The following is a 20,443-nucleotide window of genomic DNA, read 5'->3' as shown; positions in this document are numbered from 1 at the left end:
TTATCTGGTTAAAGGTTTTTTATCTAAATCAAATTGTTCTGCAAGTAATTTTAGGGTTAAGGATTGTTTTAGTGAATGAGAAGTTTTGATTTGCTGAGGATTGATGTAATGAGAAGTAGTTAAGCAGAATTTACTTTTATATGGTTTGTTAGCAACAACCCCCCCAACACACACAATTGGCATCACAGTTCTTTGTTAAGCGCCTTTTACTAGACCTTTTTAAAAATATAAATTTTAATCAGATTCTTTGATGTCTTAAAGCAGGTTGCTTTAGTTTTCACTGTATGCTTTATTTGTAAACTACTGAGAAAAACTTGAAGTCAGAACTGTGGTTGTGGGGTGCATGGGTAGTTCAGTGGTTAGCATGCCCGCCTTCCATGTGGGAGATCCGGATTGATTCCTGGACCACACATCCCCCCACACCCCAACAAAAAAAAACCAGAAACAACAACAACAAAAACCTGTGATTGTGGGAGCAATGAAGGGTTCAAAATAACAGAATGGCCTTCTCTCTTGTAGCACATATCACTAGGTGGTGGTCTTCCTTCCCTCTTAGCTGCATGTGCTGACAGCTCTTTTCCTGACATATTCCTAGGCAGAATTTTCATTCTGGCAGTTCAGTTTTGGTGACTTTTCTGTTTTTCATTTTAAAGGTTTGGTATTCATTACTTTAGTGTGAAACTGTAATACCAATATTTGTATCTTAGTATTTCACTTTTCAGGAGTAATGGCAGATTTTGTGTGAGTCTTATTTACTTTTACATTTAGTCCTATCATGTGTCAGTTTTCCTTATATGATGTAGCTTTAATTGTAATTTTATAGTCATTATCATAAAAGGTTGAACTAGTCAAAATGTTGCTTTGATAAAAATAGCTGTAATATGTATGAATATTTATAATAGGTCTCAGCATTTTCTTCTCCTTCATCCATTTTTACCTCTCTTAAAAATATAAATGTAAGGTGGGCAACAGTGGCTCAGTAGGTAGAGTTCTTACCTGCCATGCTGGAGACCCGGGTTCGATTCCCTGTGCCTGCCCATGATACAATATTTTGCCCATGATTTTATATATATTTTTTTTTCATGAAAGCAAGTATACATTTCTTACTAGTGATGTAAGATTAAAATTTTAATTAAGATCTTCAATTGAGTAATCAAATAAATATTCCTAGGATTTTCTATTCTGAAGTCTATGGAAAAAATGTTTAAAGTAAATCAGAGCAAATGTACCTTGGAAAACATTTTCTAAAGTATGCACAATTATGCACATTGTTGTATATATCCAAAGCAAAATTATGATTTCTGTGGTACATTTCTTCTATTACCTGATATCATTAGGAGATTGAATCTTACACCTTTGGGAGTGAAGACAATTTTTCTATGCCAATGCTGTGTTCATAACTAATGAAATCAGAATCATTAATAATATCTTGTATATACAGAGTGTTGCCTTGCAGTTTTATACCCACAAAAGGGACTGCTCTTGCTTAGAGATAAATTTCCATGATTCCCTCACTGTAACTGAGATGATCTAATAATGTAATTGAATACATATTTTTGACGGGTCAAATTGCTAAATTATTACCTATCTAAGAACCAAATACCATATTTATTGAGTGATGATACAGAAAGTAGAATACTGCTAATTTTAAATGAAGGAAAAAATAAATTTTTTTCTTTTGAGGCTCTTAATATAGTAGATTAAAGTAGGCTCCATAAATCATCAACTAGTAATAATTTTACCTATTCCCTACTTGTTAAGAATTTTTTATAAAATATCAATTGCATGTATATTTTATTTAGGTATTCTTGGTTTGCCTGTGATATTCTGTTAAATTGCTTTTGAACTTTATAGATAAAACTATGTAAGTTTTTAACACGTAGAATTCCATTGAGCTTTAAGAGCTATTAACTTTCAATGAAGCAAAAGTCAACATTAATGTTACTTGGTACTTATGTCTTCATTTTTTTATCTGATGTGGTAGGTAGATTTGAGCCTGATGAAGGTCTGATATTCCTTCTACCACTAAAATTCAACATTCTTAAATTTATACGTACTCTAGCAGGTTTGATAATACGAAGGACCTAGGATGAGAGCCTTGAAAATTTGCTTCTGCTGCTGAAAGGCATGACATAACAGGGTATGAGAGTTTAGATTGTTAGTCTGTTTATTTCTTTTCCATAATTTAAACTTCTAACCACTTTTAAATTGGGAGCAAATGTAAAGTTATGATGCGTAAGTTACAAAACAAGGAAAAGAATCATTATTTCTTTATCAACAGGGCATTATATATAATTGATTTAAAAAATGTGGTCTACACATCACTTTTTTTCCTACGCGTCACTTTTTTTTTCCTACACATCACTTTTAAATGTCTTCCAAATAGTATCCTGTTAAACTTTATGGCAATGCCAATAATTTTGTTCTTGGCATGAGCTAATAATTTATTTAAGCTACTCTCCACTGATTTTTGTAACAGCTTTATTGAGTTAGTTTTATCCCTTAAAATTTCACTGTTTCAAGTGTACAGTTCGATGAATTTCATTTAATTTATACAACTGAGGAACCCTCACCACAATCTAGTTTAAAACACTTCCATCAGTCTACAGCATTCTCTCATGCCTGTTAGTTGGCAACTCTTGTTCCCACCCCTAGTAAACCACTTACTGTCTCTGTAGTTTTGCCTTTTCCAGAAATATCATACAAATGCAATCATGGAATATGAAACTTTTGGTGTCTGGCTTACTTCACTTAGCATAATGTTTTTGCATGTTTTCATAGTTTCTTTTTATTGCTGAGTAATATCTTATGGTATAAATTTATCTTGTTTATCTGTTTACCAGTTGTTTGATATTTACACTGTTTTCAGTTTGGGTTGTTATGGATAATGTTGCTGTGAACATTTGTGTACAAGTCTTTGCATGAGTATATATTTTCCTTTCTCTTGGATAAATACCTAGGAGCAGAATTGCTGGATTGTATACCGAGTATATGTTTAACTTTGAAAGAAACTGCCAAACCATTTCCAAAGTGACTGTACTATTTACATTTCTTCTAGCAGTGTATGAGGGTTCCAGTTTCTCCACATCCTTGCCAACATTTGGAATTTTCTGTCTTTTTTATTGTACTGTTCTGGTGGCTTTATAGTGACATCTCATTGTGGTTTTAATTTGCATGTTCCTAATGAGTAACGGTGTCTAGTGCCTTTTTATGCCCTTAGTTGCCATTTTGAGTTTTCTTTGGTGAAGCATCTATTCAAATATAGTGCCCATTCTTAATTGAGTTGTTCGTGTTCTTATTATTGAGTTGCATGAGTTCTTCATTTATTTTTGTATATTATTAAATCTTTATACAAAAGGCAAGATCATGACCCACGGAGGTAAAAAAAAATTTTTCAGTGCATTGAAACTTTTCTTTAAAAACTCATTAAAGAAGAAACTGATAAAGTGTTTAACAAGTTTAAAGAAGACTACAAAAAATAGACACATTTATAGATCAATAATACTGAAATAAATGTTCAAATGGAGGTAAAACTGGTTTGTATCACAGGGGCAGAGAACTGTCCCTCCACCAGACATAATTCATTTGCATGTTTATAAACAACAATTATTTTGTGTTGCTATGAGTTACCTACAACATACAGAGTTGTAAAATTACTCCCATAGAATTACATACCTAGAAGGATGTGCTAGAGATGAGAGGTTGGCAAACTAACGCCTGTGGGCAAAATCTGACCCTCTACCTGAGTTTTATTGAAACAGCTGCATCCATTCAGCTATATATTGTCAGTGGCTCCTTTTGTGCTTTAGGGGCAGAGTTGAATAGTTGAGATAGAGGCTATATGGTGTCCAGAAAGCCCAAAATATTTACTAAATGGTCCTTTATAAAAATCTTGCCGACCCCTGCTATTATCTGGATACGAATAGTTTTTCAGATATATGATTAAAAAATATTTTCTTCCAGTCTGTGCCTTGTCTTTTCATTTTCTTGATGATGTCTTTTCAAAAGAAAAGTTTTTAATTTTGATGAAGTCCATTTAAAAAAATTTTTCTCCTATGAATTGTTTTGTTGGTTTTATGTCTAAGAACTGTTTGCCAATCCCAAGGTCATAAATATTTTCTCCTCTGTTTTCTTCTCTGAGTTTTGTAACTTTATCTCTTGCATTTATGTCTATGGTTTATTTCAAGTGTATTTTTACAATAATAAATTACAGTAATTTATAATTATTGTGTATGATGTGAGGTAAGGGTTGAGGTATTTTTACATCGTTCCAGCACAGTTTGTTGAAAAGTCTCTCAGTTCCTTATTGAATTTACCTTGGTACCTTTGTCGAAAATCAGTTGACCCTAAACATACGGGTTTATTTCTGGGGATTCTATTGTATTTCATTAATCTTTATGTTTGTCCTTATGCCAATTACACACTGACTTGATTACAGTAGCTTTATGAAATGAGGTAGTGCAAGACCTCCAACTTTGTTCTTTTTCAAATATTTTTGGCTTCAGTGACTTTTTGCAACAAAAGAAAATTTTTCCTTTCTTTTCTGGTGCTCCATTTTGTATACATGTTTCTCTGTGTGTATCAATAAGAATATAAGGTTAAGGGTCTGAAGGACCTATTATCAAAACAATCTATAGGAATCGTGACACTATTCAGAATAATTTCTAATAACTCAGTCTTTTTCTTGCTTTTATTTTTATTTATATGACTGATGACTTCAGGCTTACTTCTTCAGTTTTGTCATGCCTCCCACAACAAAGTGTCTCCTACCAACAGTACAGAGACAGTGAAGGACCAGACAAAGGGACAAGATGACATGACCTGCAGTGTGACTGGTAGGATGGATAGCTGAAGGTAGATAGACTGATGGTCACTGTTTCTGCTTGCCCCACCCCAGTCCTGTAGACCCTGCTTCTGCTCTTCACTGGTGACTGGGCTTGATGGGAAGTGAGCGAAACAGCCAAGAGCTCTGGGTTTTGGCACACACCAGACCCCTATGTGTATGTTGATGTCCTATGTATGTGTATCATGGACATATATTATAAGAGATTAGATAGACATATGCTGGATAATTATTTTCTATATTGCTGAAGGATACTCTGAATATCTCCTTTTGGGTCATCGTTGGTAAGCCTGACAGGGCCAATGCAACACTTGGATTTTTTAATTTAATTTTTCTATAATTTCTAAATGCTGGCATTTAAGTGCATAAACCATCCATATAAAAATAGACTAGGTAATAAACAAAGTACTCATTTAAATTATTTATTCTCTTTTAGAACTGAAACAAAAGAAATATTACTTTGAAATTTATCAATATTGAACAAAATGTTTATGAGAAAAATATCATTTGGATATTGATATAATAAACTAAAATTCTCCCAAGACTTCAGGAGCCAAGCTTTAGCTTTTGATAAGGTATTAGGATATGTTTGAGAATTCTTTAAAATGTTAATGAACAGCTACCCTCTTTTTCTTAGCCCTTTGCTTTTCTAATTAGGGGCAAGTAAAATTTGGAAAAAGAAAAATTATGTATTTTTTCCTTCTATATTTTTATGTCATTTATAATATTAATGTACAATATAAACACAGTGACTTTGTTTTCCTGAAATACTTCTTTGTGTTTCTCAAGTCAGGTCTCCTTGAATGCTCTACTTAGTTTCTCTAAACAGAACTCTGCATAATACATTAGTAAAAATTGTGATGAATAACTTCCCATTTCTCTTTCACTGCTTAGTAAAAGACTGCAGTATTTTAATGCCAGTCATTGAGACATGAAGCATTAAATGGTAGTAGGTAACTTATTTTCAATATCATGACTAAGGCTGCTCAGAAGAATACCTTTGTTAAGCATTTAGATATTTCCCCTTTGTTTTCATTTAATTATTTCTTAGTATTGCTCCTTAAGATGAATTACTGTGGTATCTCTAATTAAAAATGAAGTATCTCATAATGCTTTGGCTTTTAAGGACACTGGCAGACTAATGATACTGAGCCTTTTCTGTTGTGCTGTTGGCCTCGACACCATCCTCTTCGGTTTCCTAATTTAGTAACAGAAATAAAACTATGCACGACTGGGCAGGTTTGGTATGCTGGCACCCAGCCAGGGAGCATGGGTTTCTTAAGTAAATGGACTGATGGGGATTTGAGGAAAACACAGATTATATTACATAAGCTTTGCACTTTGCAAATCCCTAACTATTTAAAGGAACTCTGCTAAACTACTGCCACCTAAATAAAGTCAGTTTTGTTTTAAAAAATACACACAGAAAATGATGAATTATTTCCTTTTCTAAAATTACCCTTCATAGCTGAATTTTTAATTTCATAAATTTGGGAAACTTTTAAAAAGCACTTCCTCTTTTAAAAAATCAGTTGGTGCTTCCATTCAATGATTTTATTATGCATTTGTGATATCTTCCAATACAGCAAAATAAATAAAAAGAGTTCATCATACACATAGGTAAGGGAATGAAAGGACGCTCTGCAGGGACACGGACTGCCTCCTTCTGCACCCTGACTTGGGCACTCCCTGGCTGGGTGACCTCCAGTGCCTGTTTTCACCCCAGAGAGGGTCCTTTGCACTCTGTGGCATGCTCACGTTCCCGCCACTCTGGGTGGGTTTAGAGTAGTCTCTTCCCAGAGTATTTGAGGAAATGCGCTTTCTTGGTCTGCAGACACTTCTCCTTTTTTGGTGCTTCTTGTCTGGCACGTTCTTGGTCATCTTAATGTCCATTGCCTCTGAATTTAGGGAAGAACCTTGAACCCTAAGGAATAGCTCCCTTCTTTTCTCCTTCACATTACTGTGTATTTCTGTTAGCCTCTGCTTTCCATTGTCAGAAGAGAGGCAACTTTATGCCCTGGTGATTTTTAGAAAAATTGACTTGTGGCTTTGCATAAACATTCAAGGGAGGTAATTCTGAAGCATATTTTCCTTGAGAGAAAGTATGTGTGTGTTTGTGTGTGTGTGTGTGTGTGTGTGTGTGTGTGTGTTTCTCATCCCTTCTAAGACTTTTGACAGTGAATTCTAATACTTGGGCTAATGCAGTGGGATATGAAGGAGGTTACAGTGTGTTCCAAATCACACTTAAAACCATATGGGTCGGGGCGGGCCGCGGTGGCTCAGCGGGCAAGAGTGCTTGCCTGCTATGCCGGAGGACCTCGGTTCGATTCCCGGCCCCAGCCCATGTAAAAAACAAACAAACAAAACAAAATATAATAAAACAAGAAAATGTTTAAAGATGTTTCCCTTTCTTCCTCCCTTCCTTCCTTCTCTGTCTTTCCTTCCCTTCCTCCCTCTCTTTAAAAAAAAAAAAAAAAAAAAAAAACCATATGGGTCAATATACAGAGCAAAATGGATTTAATGTAAAGTTAAGTGGTTCAATAAGATTTGTCATTCTATAAATGCCATCCAAAAGTATAAATAAGAGAGAATATGAAGCATCACAAATTTCTTTACCAAAAGTGGCAGAAGATTATTAATCTGTGAAAATAGCTTTAAAAATGCTCTGTTCCCTGACTGTAGTGAGTATCTAAACAAGAAAAATGGCTAGTCAGAGGTCCAGGGTTCCTCCCTCTTTGTCTCTTCCCTCTCATTATTCTGCATCCCAGTTTAACGCTCTTCTCTTAGAATCCACAACCTTATGAAGACTGGCTCATGGTTCCTTTGCTTTCCCAAGAACCAGGGTACTGTTCTGACCGAGTTTTGGCTAGCCAAGGAATGGGCAGAGGGGTAGTCCTTGTTGCCAGAAACTCCAGGTAGCATCTGATTGGCATGTAATTCTAAGCATTAGTGATGATATAATTAAACATATTTGCTTTGTCTTAGTAATTAGTTATTTAGTAGAATTGATCATCTCAATTTCCAGATACACTGTATTTATATAATTGTTATTGCTAATAATGATAATATTTTACCAGTTACGCCAAAAGATCAAAAGATTATTATCACTGATAGTACATTTATTAAGTACTAATATGCCCAGCATACTGTTATGTGCTTAACTGTATTTGCTCGATTCCTGTAGTTGTTACTGTTATTCATATTTTCTTAGATGAGAAGCCTCCACTTCTCTGGTATGAGTGAGTCCTAGGATCCACAAAACAGAGATGTGCACCCTGGATCAGTTCTTTGGATAGCCATCAGATGGGTCGGAACAGACATACATACCCACTAATTTGCAAATAAAGTGTGCTCTGCCCCCTCTGGTACCAGAGACCACCTCTAAGAACAAGTGCTGCCATCTTACAAGACTCTCACTTGGCTGGGAGGGGGTAGGCCAAGAGTAATAAAAGCACCAGGAGGTTTGCCTATCATTTTTAAGGTGCTTTTTTCTTGATTCAGTCTCAGTTCCTATAGACCCTTGACTGTTCCCAGAGTTCTGATCAAGTTGGTTCTGGTGGGTACTTCTTGTTCTGTGATATTTCTCTGGGGGAATGGGATTTGGTAGGCTCCTACTCTGCCATCTTGATGATGAGAGCCCTGCCCAATTCTTTCTTTCTTTTTTAAAAAACATTTTTATTGTGAAATATAACATATATGCAAAAAAGTGATAAATTTCAAAGTACATTTTAACAAGTAATTATAGAACAGATTTCTAAGTATGTATAGGTTACACTGCCACAATATCAGATATTTCCTTCTGGTTGCTCCAATACACTGGAGACTAAAAATAAATATCAATATAATGGTTCAGTAGTCATAATCATTTGTTTAATCCTACTTATCTGTTACAAATCCTCCCTCTTGTTTGATCCTACACATAAACTTTAGGGATGTTTGGATTATGCCCATTCTAACTTCTTCATGTTGAAAAGAGGTGTTGACATTATGGGATGGGAGATGCAACTGGCTGATGTTCTTGGAGAGTCTGGCACCTCTGGTTTCAGAGCTAATTTTGCCTAAATCTGTAGGTTTTAGATTTCTAAAAAATACATTTAGTGAATGAAACTTTCATAGAGTCTCAGATAAAGCCATAGGTATTTAGAGTTTTCAGGAATTCTGTTGGTTATACCTTTGTATACCATGGCTTTTGTGATATCTACCTGAAGTTTGCATAAGAGTAACCACAAGAATAGCTTCTCAACTCTATTTGAAATCTCTTAGCCACTGAAATCTTATTTTGTTACATTTCATTTCCTCCTTTTGGTCAAGGGGGCATTGTGAATCCAACGAGGTCAGGGTCAGGCTCATCCCTGGGAGTCAAGTTCCACGTTGTCAGGAAGACTTTTACCTCTGGATGAATGTCTCATGGGTTGGGTAATGATTTTATTTGCAGAGTTGGGCTTAGAGCAAGAGTCCACATCTGAGCAACAAAAGATGTTCTCTGGAAGTGATTCTAAGGCATAATTATAGTAAGCTTAGCGTCCCCATTACAGAAATAAGTTTCATAAAAGGAGCCTCAAGATTGAGGAGTTGGCCTGTTAACTTGGGAGACTCTAATGCTTGAGAGAGTATCAGAAATTTTCCAGGTGAGAAAGTTTTTACAAGCTCCATGTTTTTTCTCCAGTCCTCAAGGGACTTTGCAAATACTTTTTAATTATCTGCCCAACATATTCTGGAGTCAGATCTTGTAAAGCTATACAGAATTACAAGATTTCATTCCCTGTTCTAGGCTTCATGTGTTTAGGTTGTTTAAATGAATTGGCCAGGCAGGTTGAGTTAGGTTGTGCACTACAGAAAATTTAAATTTTGATCAAAATAAACATCTCTTCCTTTGGTCTCACACAGAGGTGAAGTTTTAGAATGCAGATATCATCATCCTTTCTCCTGTATTCTGACTTACCTTAGTCTCAACCACATCAGGTTCATTCATATCTCTAATTGAAATCTGATTTCTTTTCTGGATTCTTTAGCTATTGCCATAGGGAGTAATGCTGGCTTTCAGAGCTGCAGTTGAGGCATTTCAAGTTAGAATGGTCTTTTTCCCTTTAGTTTAATTTAGTATTGCTCTGTTAGGACTTATTTTATGAGGAATTTCTGTGGTAGAAGCAACCTATGGGGAATAATGAAAGTCATATTTTTGTAGAAGGATTTGAATGGGTGTCGTAGATAAGGCTTGTCCTATATGTCCAAAGAAAGTTAAATTACTACTACTGTTATGAGCTTATAGACCTTAATAGGCTGATTACCTGTTTGCCTTGAGGAAAGAAAGTGGAAAATTGCTGGATGGTGAGAGAGTGTTATGAAGATACCTTCTAGGCAGGGTTTAAGTTTGAAACTCTGAACATTTGACAGAAGGACTGTTAATATAAAATTAAAATTCTGTAAAATTGTATACATAGGGCCATGGTTGATATAGGCTTGAGCCTCAAGGAATATTTTTTTAAGGTGACAACCTGAAGTTAGAATAATCAGGGTTTCATAGATGTTACATATAGCCAATTATTAAAGTAAACATGATTAAAAATAAAGCTGAGATTTAGTGTTGCAATTTTATTCCCTTTTTCTTGAGGAGAGTTCATAATTGTCAAATATAATTCCTTTTTGTCTTTCCTACACATTTGGATAAAAAAAGATTAAAACTACTGTTAAGAGAATTGAGCATTTCTTATGGAAAGGCGTGCCGTAGGTTTAAAAACATGCCCTAAAATGTTGATTAGCATTTTCAAACAAATCTATATATTCTTGAAAAAAAGGAATTCTGTGGACAAATTAATGGGAAAACCGTTGTTTAATCACATTTAAATGGGTTTCTTGATGGATGACTGCTCTTTAATATGCTGATAATATGTGTTATGATAAACAATATAGTTTTTCCTAAACTCTTCTGTCCACACGAACCCTGCTTAGGTGTTTCTGGAACATTGTATGGAATAAACATTGCTATATGAGTGATGTTCCATAAGCTCTGTAAAGACAATTATTGCAAACATTTGGTTTTGATAAAATTAATGTAAAAATTAAATATGGGTTTTGGTAGGGGAAAGAGTGAAATGAGACAAAGTGTCAATGGCTGAGAGATTCCAAACAGAGTCGAGAGGTTATCCTGGAGGTTATTCTTATGCATTAAGTAGATATCACCTTGTTATCCAAGATGTAATGGAGAGGCTGAGGGAACTGCCTGAAAATGTAGAGCTGTTTTGCAGTAGCCATGTTTCTTGATGATGATTGTATAATGATACAGCTTTCACAATGTGACTGTGATTGTGAAAGCCTTGTGTCTGATGCTCCTTTTATCTACCTTGTCAACAGATGAGCGGAACATATGGAATAAAAATAAATAATAGGGGGAACAAATGTTAAAACAGATTTAGTTTGAAATGCTAGTGATCAATGAAAGGGATCAGTAAGGGGTATGGCATGTAAAATTTTTTTTCTTTGTTATATTTTTCTGTTGTCTTTTTATTTCTTTTTCTGAATTGATGCTAATGTTCTGGAAAATGATCATGATGATGAATATGCAACTATGTGATGATATTGTGAATTGTTGAGTGTGTGTGTTGGGAATGTTTGTGTTTCTTGTAATTTCTTTTAATTAATAAAAAATTAAAAAAACAAACAAAAAATATGGGTTTTGGTGTGTTGTTTTTTTTTTAAGTTGCTTTTTTGGGTTTTCTTTTGATATGTCTCCTAATGTTTATTCAACTGCAAGTTCAAATAATATGACAAATAGAGTATAATATAAATTAATTTGGAAAAATATTAGTAGTATTAGAAATTTTATTTACAACTGAAGCATTTCTGAAAGAAATACACCTTATTATAGGGTACAAGTCATCTGTTTACAATGGAACTGTTTTATTGTTCTTTATGTGCTAATAAGTTTTGTGTTTTTTTGTTCCATTTTACCGTTATGTCCCATTGCAGAACAGCATTTGAAAGCTTTATTAATGCAATGCGCAACAAAACATTTATAGGGCACAATAAAAGATTCTGAACTTTGATGTATATTGACTGACTTGCAACAGAAGCAGTAGTTATACTTTATAGTATTTTCCCTTAGGTTGGGGGAAAGTGTAGAAATCTGAAGAAATATTTTAGTATGGCTTCACATTAGAGGCACCACAGTTTTCTGAAATACTTAATATTTGATAGAAACTGTATAAACTTCAAAATTTTTTCATTTTTTAATGACATGTCTTGTGAGACCCTCAGCAATATAGAGTTTATAGAAGCACTGTACACATACATGTATTACATTTTTATTTTATTGTATTTTGATGACTGGAATGAGTATGTTGCTAGGACATAAGTCTTAGAATGCTAATCACAGACTGCTGTGTGATCAGTCTTAGGCAAAATAATGCAACTAATAAATAAAAACACATTACAGATGTTTCTCTTGTTCTCAGGTATCCTAAAGTGTGTGATGAGGTACCATATTAACATGTAACTAAATTAATTTTGTATTATTCATAGAGTAAATATATGGACATAGAAATAAAATGTAAACTCTATGGGAAATTTTTAAATGAAAAAATACCATCTTCTGTCCCCCATTCCATTCCCACTATTGTTTTTTTTTCTTTTTGTGTTAGCCCTGTTGATGGTCACCCCCATAACTTTAAATAACCACGGGTTATACATCTAGAGACTTGTGTTGCTTTCATATTAAGATTGTTAATCAATACCTGCAAATTCTGAAATCTCTAATCTAATGAAAAACTTCTCTTGTTAAAGGTGATAATATGAGTTTCTTATAAAGGGTATATATTTAAATTTAACGTAGAATTCTTTTAACTAAGGGAGAATTCTTGGCTTGTGCATGATGTGTTTTTCCTGTGGTTTCTAAGTGTTCTCTTGGTGGAGGTCATTTTTTTATCATCCACTTTCTATTTTCAAGGTATTTACATTTTTATGGGGATTTCAAAGAAATAAAATAGAATGAATCAGTTTGATTGTTTGAAATGCATACACACTAAAAATGTTGTCCTTAAAATTTCCTGTTTTAATTTGGGTTCAGAGAGAGAAATGAAAGCAATTATCAATAATATTCTTTTTAGAGAGTAAAGTATGGGTTGCTTGTAGTCATTTTCTGCAAAGTAATAACTGCATAATTTCTGTTCTGGACTATAATGCTGTGATATTTCTTGAGGTAGTGATTATAATAGTTTTATGCCAACAATGGGCACCCAGTGTGCTCATTGAGGTAAAAGCCTATAAATTCCATTGTACTACCTCGGTAAAGAGAAAAAAGCCTACCTAGAAGAAATCTGTGAAATAGACAATTACTAAAATAAGACATAAAAAGAAAAACTGAGTATGTGGTCTTTTAGAATGAGGAAAATAAAGGTTTTTTTCCAAGTAGAAATCCATGCATACATTGACACAAAGCAATAGTAAAAATGCTAAGTTTTTAAAATCAAAGACTGAATTTATCTGAAAAAGAGGTTTTTATGCTGAAAGTCTTATTTCTTTCTAACAGTTATAATTGCCTCTTAACAAGAATACTAGATACTTTCTCTGATCTTCTGCAGTATTCTAAGCGACATTTTGCTGAGTATCCTCAAAGCATTTGGTTGGATACTCAGTTCTTGGGAGATACCCTGTGTTAAAGAATATTGAATAATTGTATAATTATTTATATAATTTAATTACACAGAAAGCACCAGGTAAAAAGTCTGTATAATATAATTTTATTTGGAGTAATGTCTTTAAAATTTTGAAATCTCTTTTGGGAATTCATTGGCAGGCTTGGCATCTAGACATAAATATTTAAGCTAAATTGTTTGCATTGTGTCTCTCAGATACCATATGTTTAGAAACATTTTATTTTAAAGCTCTCACATAATTAAATAATATTTAATTATCTTTATAAATATAATAGATATTTAGTAGATATTTTTGTACTGCCAAGAGGATTTCTTAATTGATAATTTGATTTTCATAACTTAAGTTCTTCCTGCATACTGCTTATATTTGACAGATGCACAGGTAATAAATTGCCTTCATGCACTTTCCTGTATTAATTTTATACTAGGTTGTGATTGTTACTAAACATAATCTGCCACACATTCAAATCTATGAATATTTGGTAAGCCCCTTGTGATTGAGAACAATTGTGTCCTATACTGGCAGACCTTAAGTAACGCATTACTTAGGATATTAAAATGATTATAAGTTCATGCTTAAAATTGTAAATCATTATCTCTTAGAAACAATATCATTGGTGGATGGTTTAAAGTTAGTCTCCCTTAGAATATATTATGTGCCTCCTATCCTAGAGTTTGTGGCTTAGGACGGAACACAAGTAGATAAGCAGGCAACTACTAAGGGAGATGATGACGGTAAAGAAGTGAGAAGTATATTGGTGCTGCTTGGGCCTCACAAATAATACCTCATTCTTACTGGCTCATGTTTTAAACCAAATACAAGCTATTTCTGTCCTATTAAATGGACTACTTAAGGTGCGGATTTGGTTTTTCCAAACTGGACAGGTAAGGGTACACTTATTAAATCTGAAAGTAATGTGATAATTGAACAAATCTATTGACATTCCAAATTCATAAAGCCAAATAATTAATTCCTTTCTAATTAGTCAACTTTGAAGTCACACTTACTCCAATAAGACAACATGATCTTTTAAGTTTAAATAGAATCTTCTCATGGAGGTTCTAAATAATTTCCAAAATAATTCTTGCATCATTGTTATAGGGATGCTTCTGAGTTATCATTGAGCATATGTTATTCTGAGGATGCCAATTTAATTTAAACTTAAAAGAAATTTTTTTTTGTCTATTTTGGACTTTCCTACAGAGTTTGAGGCACAGACTATACTTTTCAGTAACATTAATGGGGCAAATCCTCGCCCTTTTTCAGGTGGGTTTTATTTCTAGAATCCCTGTAGTCATTCTATATCAGGATCTTCAGGCAATTTCAGAACAGGAATTTTTTAAGATGTGAATGAAAGCCTATTACGGGGTCCACTTTGCTGGCGAATGACTTGAAGGATGATATTTATTTGGTTGTATAACTTCAGATGTTTGTTGAAAATTGTTGCAATATTTTCTTGTCATTCTTTGTAAGTTACATTATATTTATTTTTCTAAAATTGTATCAGTTGTAGCAAATCACGCACAAATTTGAAGAATCATATCAGTCTGAGGCTATTTACTATATGGACAGCTAGTCTTACATCAGTAATCTGTTTCATAATACTGCCATCATTTGTGTTCATACAGATCATTATAATATATGAAGGAAAACTTAAATTGTGTTCAATATGCGTCAGACCTCTGGCAATCATAGACTAACCTTTCCTTTTTTGAGAATTTGCGAGTTGTCTCTAAGGTCCACAACAATGGTAATTTGTAATTTTACTCAGCAATAAACTTGAATCATGAGTTGTGAAGCTTCTATGCAGCTACGTGTCTGGTCTGCAATTACTTAACTAGTGAGACTGTTTAAGGGATTCATGAATTAACTCAATGTATATTTTCTGAGCACCTACCCTATGCCAGACCTTGTGCTATGTGCTATGTATATAGCAGTGAATAAGACTGTCAAAGCCCTTGCTCTTATGAAGTTCATTTGTAGTGGGAGGCACAGGTTATGGTGTGTTAACAAGTAAGTGAATGAGTAAACAAAGTCATTAAAGATTGTGGTAAATGTAAGGGAAGAAATAAGTAGGCTGCTCTCATTAAGAAAGAAAGGATCTACTTAGAGTACTGGGAAAGACCTTTCTGAAAATATGGTAGAGAAATTCTTAAAGACAAGACTAGCCCACAATTTAAAAGAGTTGGGCAAAGACCTTTCTTAGAGGTACTAGCAGATTCAAAGGTTCTCAGGGAGGAAAGAACTTGACAACTTCTTGGGCCAGACAAAAGGGCAGTGCAGTTAGCTTGTGAAGTGGGTGAGAGAGGCACTCCAGGACTGATCAGGGGGTCTGATTGCCAGTAAGATGGTATTTAGATTTTATTGATGTACAATGGGAAGCCAGGGAATTTGGGGCAGTAAAGGAAGACAGTCTGAATTATGCTTTAATATCACTTTGGCATTTGTGAAGAGAACTGTTTGGAGGGGACTTAGAATGGAAGCAAAACAATCAGTAAGGAGGCTATTGGGTGAGTTCAGGTAAGAAACAATAATGGTATTTGGCTCAGAGTGGTATCTGTGGAGGTAAAGAGAAAATGAAAGGTTCAGTACCTCTTTTGGGGTGTGGTCTGTCATGGGGTGCTTGGCAAGTATTACTGTCCATTAGCATCTGTTCTGTGAGGGAATTGGCAAGTTATTATGATATTCTCAGATTTGGCTATTACCGAGTCCCTGTTATCCATAAAATTTTAAGGTTTATTACATTGTCATTTTTTTTATTAAAAATGATTAAAATAAAAAAAATAGATGAAGCTTAGATGGGAATGAGGACTTGTAATTCTGTGTACCTTAATGTAATACCCAGCTACATCCCAGAGTATGTTGGGCAGATAATTTGAAAGTATTGGCAAATTCCCTTGAGGGACTGGAGAAAAAATATAGAACCATTAAACTTTCCCACCTGGGAAACCCTGGATACTCTCTCAAATGCTAGGTACTCCCAAGTTAATAGACCAAGCCCTTCATCTTGAGGCTTGTGCTTATGAAACTGAGTTCTATGGTGCAGAAGCTTAGCCTACCTATAATTATGCCTAAGAGTTACTTCCAGAGAACCTCTTTTGTTGCTCAGCTGTGGCCTCTCTAAGCCCAACTCTTCAAGTAAGATCATTACCCTCCCACCCAAGGTGGGACATGACATCCAGGGATGTGAATCTCCCTGGCAATATGGGATATGATCCCAGGGATGAGCCTCGCCCTGGCACTGTGGAATTGACAATGCCTTCCTGACTGAAAGAGGGGAAAGAAATAAGGTATCAGTGGCTAAGAGAGTTCAAATAGAGTTGAGAGGCTATTCTGGAGGTTACTCTTATGCAAGCTTTAACTAGATATTGCTAATTCCCATGGTTTGCCAACCCTCAACCAACATCACTCCTGTTAACCCTAAAGAACACCTAGGGTTCTATCTGAGATCCTATAAAAGTTGCATGCGCTAAGTTTACTTTTCAGAAACCTAAAACCTTCAGATGGTTCCTAGACCAGATGAGAGGTGCCAGTCTCTTCAAGAACATCAACTGGTTCCGTCCCCCTATTCCATATTGTCAACACCCCCTTTCAACAAGAAAACAGTTAGAATGGGCATAACCCAAATATCCCTTAAGATTGGGAGATAGATCAGAGGAGAAGGAGGGGTTAAAAAAGAGAAGTTGGGATTTAACAAATGAGTATGACTGCTGAAACATTATATTGATATTTCTTTTTAGTATCCAGTGTCTTGGAGCAGCTAGAAGGAAGTACCTGAAATTGTGGAACTGTAACCCATACCAATTTTTTAAAAACTTTTTTTATTATATAGTATAACATATATACAAAGCAAAGAAATAAAAAAGCAATAGTTTTCAAAGCACTCTTAAACAAATGGTTACAGGACAGATCCAGAGTAGAGTTTGTCATGGGCTACCATACCATCCTCTCATATTTTTCCTTCTAGCTACTCGAGAATATAGGAGGTTAGAGGACTTAAATATTTTTTTTATCATCACAGTCAGTGCTTTTCCTTATTTTTTTGTGAAAAATAATATATATATATAAAGCTATGAATTTCAGAGCACAGCACCACAATTAGTTGTAGAACATATTTCAGACTTTGACATTGTATTCACCTATGCCCTTGAAATGCTAAAGTAGCACTGTCCAATAGAATTGTCTTTGATGATGAAAGTATTTTATGTCTGCACTATCCTATATCTGTGTATTACAGTAGCTGCTAGCCATGTGTAGCTATAGATCCCTTGAAATGTGGCTAGTGCAAATTTAATTAACTTAAATTTGAAGAGCCACATGTGGCTCCTTGCCTCCAATATTGGGCATTGTAGTTCTTTACTCAAAGGGAACTACTATAGCAATAGGGAAACGTTTCTCAAACAGAATCATTGGTGGAAGGAAGAAAACTTAGAACTTCCTATTTAGATAGCTCCTTAAGATGCCAATCTAATACCCGCCCCCCTTTTTTTACAGACTCAAGAAAAATAATAGCTATCTTATTAAGGGCTTACAGTGTTCTCAACACTGTGCTCTTTTACACATAATGTCTCATTTCATTTGCCCAATTACCACCTGTGGACTAACCATTCACTGATGTGGAAAAGAGCTCTGAGGAGTAGACAGTTTGCTTAAGGTGCTACAGCTGAGTGAGTGGTGTAACTCGATTTTAAGTAAGTAAGAAATGGTCCTGATTGTTTTATAGCTCCAATTATGATGATGATTTTCTTAGTTCTTCCCCTGGTAATCCATTTCTTTGTCTCTTTTTATTTACTAGATGTATTCTCTTGAATCTTTTCTCTTTTAGTATGATAGACCTCAATTTTTTGTCGCTCTTCAATTTTACTTATCTTTTTTTCTTCTGCCGTTCTTGATATACTAAGCCTTGCTCAGTGAATTTTTCATTTTCCTTATACTTCTTTAGGAAAAAATAATTGGTATTTTAAAAAAATAAATTCTGCTTTTCTACTGAGATTCATTGTCTCCTCATTCATTAAGGTTGTATTTTTAATACTTAACACATTCTTTTAATTCTTTGAACTCAGTAATATCTGCTTTAATATTTTAGCTAAATTCAATACAGTATGGTGCATCTCTATTGATTGCTTTGACTGTGCACCAAGTGTATATAATTCAGTCACTTTATATATTCACAGAGTTGTATAAACATTACAACTATCTAATTCCAGAACATTTTAATAGCCACCCCCTGCCCAAAGAAACCTGTTAGTGAAACTGTCTTCCCTAGCCCCTGGTAACCCAGGAAACCATAATCCACTTTCTGTAGATTTGCTTATTTTGGGATATTTTATGTAAATGCAGTCATACAATATGTGACCTTTTGATTCTGAGTACTTTCACTTAGCATAATGTTTTGTGTTTTTTCTAATTAGAGAAGTTGTAGCTTTACAGAAAAATCATACGAAAAATACAGAGTTCCCATATACCGACCCCAGTTTTTAATATTTTTGAATTAATGAGGTACCTTTGTTACAATTGATGAGAAAATATTATTATAATTGTCCTAAAACTGTAGTCCATAGTTTACATTAGGGTTCACTGTGTTGTACAATCTTTGATTACCTTTTTGTTGTTAATTTTTATTGTAGCAACATATATACCACTTAAAATTTCTGCCTTTTTAAAAAAATTAATCATGTATAAAATTCAGGATCCCCCTTTACCACCCTATTAATAGCACATTGCATTGGTGAGGAACATTTGTTACAATTGATAAAAGCATATTTTCATAATTGTACTTTTAACTACAGTCCATGATTTAACTTAAGATTCATTGTTTGTGTAGTATAGTTCCATGGATTCTTTAAAAATGATGGATGATTGGATAGATGATTGGAATTACATTAGATCAGTCTTAGATCAATTTAGGGAGAATTGACATTTTAACAATATTGAGTTTCTTAATCCACACTCCTGGTATATTTAAACTTATTTTTAATTGTTTTTTTTTTTCATGGGCAGGCATTGGGAATCAAACCCGGATCTCCAGCATGTATTTTTCTTTTCTTTTTTTTTTTTTTATCTTAATTGGTTTTTAAAGAATTTTGTCAACAGTGTTTTATAGTTTCCAATGTAGAGGTCTTACATGCCTTTCATAAATTTATTCCTATGTGTTTTGTATTTTTGAATGTGATTGTAAATGGTATTTTAAAATTTCGTTTTCCAATTTTGCTTTAATTTTTACCTCACTATTTTTAATTTAATTTATAGCTCACTATCGTGATTATAAATGCCATTATATTTTTTCTTTAGCTTTTATTTTTCTTATTACTAATATAGTTGAACTTCTTTTCATATCTTATTAGCCATTTGTATTTCCTCCTCCATGATGGGTTTGTTCATATCCTTTGCCTGTTTTCTGTTTAACTATTATACCTCAGTGATTAAGATCATGGTTCTGTCAGACTGAATTTGAATCCACATGGTAAATTTTGATAACTATAACTCACATAATCAAAATCTTTTTTTGGGTGCTCAGCATTTTTTTATGAGTATAATGGGGTTTTAAGACCATGAACTTTAGGAACTGCTGTTCTAATAATAGAAGGACAGAGATAATAAATAATAAATTTAATAACTAAGTATATGATTCTGTGTTTTAAATAATTGCTATGAAAAATATACTTTAGGATAGGGGATCAGTTATAATGTAGACTGGAAGTGGCTGTTCACAATTTTAAATGTTGATGAATATTTGGGTAGAATCTACCTTTTGGCAATTAATAATGCTGCTTCTGAGTGTTGGTGTCCAAGTACCAGTTTGGGTCTGCTTGGGTATATACCTAGGAGTGAAATTGCCAGGACAGAGGGTAATTTCTGTTGAATCTGAGTTGGTTTGTTTTTTTCTAATTTTTGTTTTTTTTAAATATTTATTATTGAGGTATATTCATGTACCATACAGTCCATCCA

The 20,443-nt window shown here is 34.1% G+C and overlaps 1 protein-coding gene across 11 annotated transcripts in view; it reads left to right on the top strand.

Annotated features, from left to right (window-relative positions):
* LRRC28 (leucine rich repeat containing 28) overlaps nt 1-20,443 on the top strand; it is a 159,984-nt gene that overhangs the window by 49,826 nt on the left and 89,715 nt on the right. For 9 of the 11 annotated variants that reach the window (XM_077124063.1, XM_077124066.1, XM_077124070.1 and 6 more), the window contains one exon: nt 4,722-4,835. The exons of the other annotated variants lie outside the window; for them this stretch is intronic. In XM_077124063.1, the coding sequence (XP_076980178.1) occupies nt 4,722-4,835 (114 nt within the window). The remainder of the gene's footprint in view (nt 1-4,721; nt 4,836-20,443) is intronic. 11 annotated transcript variants of the gene reach the window in all.

The sequence above is a fragment of the Tamandua tetradactyla genome, chromosome 12 (genome assembly GCF_023851605.1).
Source record: "Tamandua tetradactyla isolate mTamTet1 chromosome 12, mTamTet1.pri, whole genome shotgun sequence".
In the NCBI taxonomy this organism is placed as follows: domain Eukaryota; kingdom Metazoa; phylum Chordata; class Mammalia; order Pilosa; family Myrmecophagidae; genus Tamandua; species Tamandua tetradactyla.
Note: the sequence above shows the minus strand (reverse complement) of the source record. Positions and strands in the feature narration are given on the sequence as shown.